General features: G+C 28.0%; 1 protein-coding gene across 1 annotated transcript; it reads right to left on the bottom strand.

The window, feature by feature from the left end:
• On the bottom strand, positions 1-298 carry FOMMEDRAFT_59887 (cytochrome c oxidase, subunit III; the record flags this gene model as incomplete). Its single annotated transcript, XM_007269689.1, has 1 exon — positions 1-298. A coding segment is annotated over one exon (298 nt), but the record flags the coding sequence as incomplete, so codon positions are not given.
• Between the last annotated feature and the right edge of the window lie 5,097 nt (positions 299-5,395).

Consider the following 5,395-nt stretch of genomic DNA (forward strand, 5'->3'; position numbering starts at 1 on the left):
ATAAAGTTAAAATTATTCCTAATATAGTACTTTTTCTATTACCTTTAATAATAGTATAATGACTATATGTAATAAAAGCCTCTAAGGATAATAATAATATAGTATTAAGTAAAGGTATTATAAAAGGATCTAAAATTTGAATTCCTAAAGGAGGCCAAACACTCTCAATTTCTACATTAGGTAATAAACTAGAATGGAAATAGGCCCAGAATACAGATAAGAAAGCTATTAATTCACTAATAATAAATAGAGTAAAACTAATAGTTAAACCTCTTTTTACTTGTTCAGTGTAGTGACCTAAATAAGTCAGATTCCTATTATCTTTTTTATAGTAAATTAAGTATATTTATTAAGTACTAATGTATGTGACTATAATAAACTGTTTTCTAAGCTTATATGTTGAGTTTTGAAGGAATGAAAATTCAAATATTAAGAAAACATGAAAAACAGTGTATTTTCACTATAACTCAGTCAAATTACTGAATTCTGTACAGAATTGAGTGAGAAATAGCTATTTTTTTGTTTTGTTTACTTTTGTGACAAAAAATGATGAATCATCAAGTGTGACAATACTTATGAAAAGGGCAGTAATACAAGTATGAACAGTATTATAATACTATGAAATACATTAGATAGATACTAATAAGTATATTTATACAATGATTTAAATAAAATAAATAAAACTAATATATAAAACATTTTACCTAGCAAACCAATTACTGTCATTTTCATAAATATTGTCACACATGTGATTTGTGATTTTCATCATACTAAGTACACTCAAATACAAAATCTATCATAACTCAACTAATACTTACCCAAATTACATAATCTAAATTGTAAAAATTATACTTTTAAAGTGTCTTTCATATTCCAGAAAAAATAAAGTAAAATGAGCAAAATTTGAGTAAGATACAACACAATATGTGAGTTTTCCCTATATTTCATATATATGAGTTTTCCTGGCCCTAAAACTGATTGTACAATACTATAAACTAGTCTAAATGAAGAATATAACTTTATTGTTAATTTACATATTGAATCCTAACTAGGATACAGAATACACATATAAGTATAATATATATTTAAGTTTGCTAAAATTGAGCATTTTCCTCTAACCTCTCTACACTCAGGGAAAGTTCTTCTGAGTATTATTTATGTTTGTAAATTTATTATAAACAAAATATATTAAATATAAGTACTTTTATAAGTTATAGTAAAGTTATATAAGTCAGAGAAGTACTATTAAAGTAGTATAAAGAATAATGACTTTCTACTTTATTTAGACTAGAAATCCATACTAAGTCTATTAAAACTGTTTGAAACTAGTCTAATTTATTTAGAATGAATTTACAAACATGAATAATACTTAGAAGAACTTTCCCTGAGTGTAGAGAGGTTGGGGGAAAATGCTCAATTTTAGCAAACTTAAATATGTATTATACTTATATGTGTATTCTGTATCTATTAGATTGTACTCTAGATTAGGAAATCCCCAATTGCCTTATGTAGCATTACTACACTTGGAATGTCTCAGACTATTAGACTTTACTATATAGTATATAAGGTAGACACTCACTTAATGTCTTAATAAGAGAGAGTTTGAGAGTACTCCTACTATACTTATTAAAAGGTTATAAGCCTTAGTGCCTATTAAATGCTCCCACATACTCACTCTCACAGAATACCTTTGCCTCCTGCTAGTACACTAAGTCCTAGAACTTCCCCTTCCTCCAAACCTATTACAATGTTGTCTACAATACATACCTTTGTTAACACTATAATAAAGGACTCTAACATTATAAAGTTCTTTGAGAGAACAGAAAAGTTGGCTAGTATAAAGGGATACAAGATATAGTACTTACACATACACAGTGTGCTTGCTACTATGATGCTCTCAGACCATCTAGAGTATAATCCCCCTTCCTCTAATAATGCTAGCATACATACAGGTAACATTTTGTATTATTGTATAATGAAAACAATAACTAATACAATTTATACAAACTTTACAATACATACAAGCATTAGAAGTCTTATGAAAGTACTTTCTGAACAATACAATGTTCAAACAATAATAACACATACTGTAAACATATCTATGTTGTTTATAGTTAAAGAGTATGTATTACAGTTTGATAAGATGTTAGACAACATTGAACAAATCTACAAACAGTTGTCTACACATAATAAAGCCCCTAATAACAATACATATATCTCAGCAATTAACCTTACTACTCCTTGTGAGTATAGATGAGTAGTAACAATGCTAGACAGGCAGATTACCTATTATAATCAACTACTAATAGTTACAGTAGCTTAGAAAGACATTCTGACACTAGCTAAGTTAATACACAAATTGCAAAACACATATACTGAGTATCATTCTCAGTACTCCCAAACGAAACAAGATACTGAACAAGACAGTCTACAAACAAAAGGCAAGAGTATAGCTAAAGGCAAAACAAAGCCTTACAGTAAAGTTAAATGCTACAATTATAATAAGTACAGGCATATGTTAAAAGACTACTGAGATCCCTCAACAAGTAAAACAATGGAAGCTTAAAAGAAAAAGTATAGGCAAACAGCTACTACTTCTACTACTACTACTATGTTGTCTCAACCTGTACTTACTACAGTAGTATTCATTAGAGACAATAACAAAACAGTATTTATTAAAGATGTTAATAAAACACTAATGCTAGAGTCTGTGATTGTAGAAGCCTTAGTATTAAACTCTAGCAGCTTACCTGTTTAATCTGCTCTATCTGCTAAATCCAACATATTCTCAGCATTCAAAGTACAAGAGGATAGTGTTATACAAGTAGACAACTTCATGAACTCATTTGATAAAACAAAAGAAGTCATTAAGGACTTCAAGTATGATTCAAACATATGTATTAATACAATATGTTGTAATGATACTGAACTAATACATTGTGTTAATATATTAGACTCTGGTGCAAATGTACACACTACTCTATACTTGTTCTGTCTTACAAATATTCAGAACTCAACCCTAATAAACATTATGATTGTGAATAAATTGTTATTTACACTTAGTAAAAGTAGAGTAATGACATTTAATGTAAAACTACAAGATAAAGACAATGAGCATACTAAGGTGAATACAAACACTACAAAATGTATACTATCATCCTAATCTGAACTTCACACTTGTTAGTAAAGTACTATTATACAAAGTAGGATATGTTTTAACAAAAACAAACAATGAATGTATTATTTATTCCCCTACTCATACAAAGATTAGTGAAATACATGTACAAAATAACTTGTATATAATAGTTTCTCATCATAATAAACAATCTATTAACATAATCACTATTGTTGATTTACATTAACAAATGGGTCATGTTAATTTTGATTATTTGTGCAAACTCATATAAGAGTATCCTGAGATTATAAGTCAAAGGATAATAGACAATAAAAATGCACAGTGTACAGATTGTATCAAAGCAAACATACAATACAATAAAATACCAAAAATACAAACTACACCTCTTGTACAATGTTATAGAGGTCATCTCCACATTGATATTTGGGGACCCACCCTAGTACAAGCTTACAGTAAGTACAAATACCTTTTTACCATTGTAGACAATGCTACACAATGGGTAACTATACTACCTATGTAGTATAAAAGTAATACTTTTACTGAATATGTAAAGTATACAATAAGACTCTTTATACAATACAGTATAAGAGTTAAAACTCTTTAAAGTGATAACAATACAGTGTTCCTAAGTAAAGACTTCACTACATATATTGAAAGTCAAGGAACAATACACAGATTAACAGTACAACAAAACAGAGTTGCAGAATGTATGTATAAGACTATCTTTAACAGCATACATACATGTCTGTTATCAGCAAAGTTACCTATGAAATTCTGGGTATATACAGTACAATATCAAACGTTTATTTCATAACAGAACACTGAGAGTTGCTATTAATTTTGTAACACCATATTACAAATAGTATAACAAACATTATCAAATAGATAATATATGAGAATTCAGCATATATTGTATCATACAAAACAAACAAACAAACACATAAACTACAACCTAGAGGCTAATACACACAATGGCTAGGTTATAATACTGACAGTAAAGGTCACTTAGTGTGCTATGATAATAAAGTTACTATTGAATGTAATATACAATTCATAGACAAACTAATGTCTAGGATTAAAGGGGAGAATAATCATAATGATGATACATCAAACAATGATAAAACTCTTCCTAATAACAATAATAAAGACAAAGAACCTGTCATACAACACTCTACACAAGAGCAAAGACTAGTTAAACAAATTATAGGTTTAAATTACAAAGATAATATAAACCTAACTATGTATCTAACAGAATTTAACAAATTCCTCAACAAAATCTATAGTGATCCATTAACATATTACAATGCTATAACACACATAGATAAAGAACAATGGATCAAAGCTATGAAGGATGAAATACAGTCACTTTAACAACAAAATGTATAGATATATACTATCCCCCCTACAAATACAAATATAATTGGAACAAAATTTGTCTATAAAATTAAAAGACTAGCTAATAGCTGAATAGACAAATACAAAGCACAATTTGTAGTGTAAGGATACACTCAAAAGAATGGAATAGACTTCTATTCTGACAACTTATTTGCCCTAGTAACAAAACTATCAACAGTACAATTATTGTTATCTTGGGCAGTATCTAAGAACTACAAGATACATTAGATAGATGTAAAATCCACATATCTTTACAGAGAACTAAATGAGGACAAACTCATTTATGTGAAACTACTACCAGGCAAGCTACTTACAGATATTAAACTTAGACAAGCATTACATTTAAATAAAGCACTATACAGATTGAAACAAGCAGGTAGACAATAGTACAAGAAGATTACCAAACTACTGCTTAAGATCAGATTAGAACAAGCTAATTATAATCATACTGTATTTTATAAGAAACAAAATAATAAAATGATTCTTATAACATTTATACACATTAATGATATTACAATTATTAGTGAAACTATTACTATAATAACAGCATTTAAACATGCATTAAAACAATACATTGTATTTACTGACAGTAACAAAATACATTAGTTACTTAGTATTGAAATAAGCTGAGATAGACCTTAACAAATGATTAGCTTACAGTAAAAGCATTATATTAAAAGTATAATCAAGTGTTACCACTTCAAAAACAAAAAGGCACTACAAACACCTATTACTCCTGGAATAGATCTATCCAATAATACAAACAATACATACAATACAAACAAAAGTAATAATGAAACAATACTATACATGAATATGGTAGGATTGTTAAGATATGTTACAGATTGCACACAGCCAGACATA

The sequence above is a fragment of the Fomitiporia mediterranea genome (genome assembly GCF_000271605.1).
Source record: "Fomitiporia mediterranea MF3/22 unplaced genomic scaffold FOMMEscaffold_10, whole genome shotgun sequence".
NCBI classification, from domain to species: domain Eukaryota; kingdom Fungi; phylum Basidiomycota; class Agaricomycetes; order Hymenochaetales; family Hymenochaetaceae; genus Fomitiporia; species Fomitiporia mediterranea.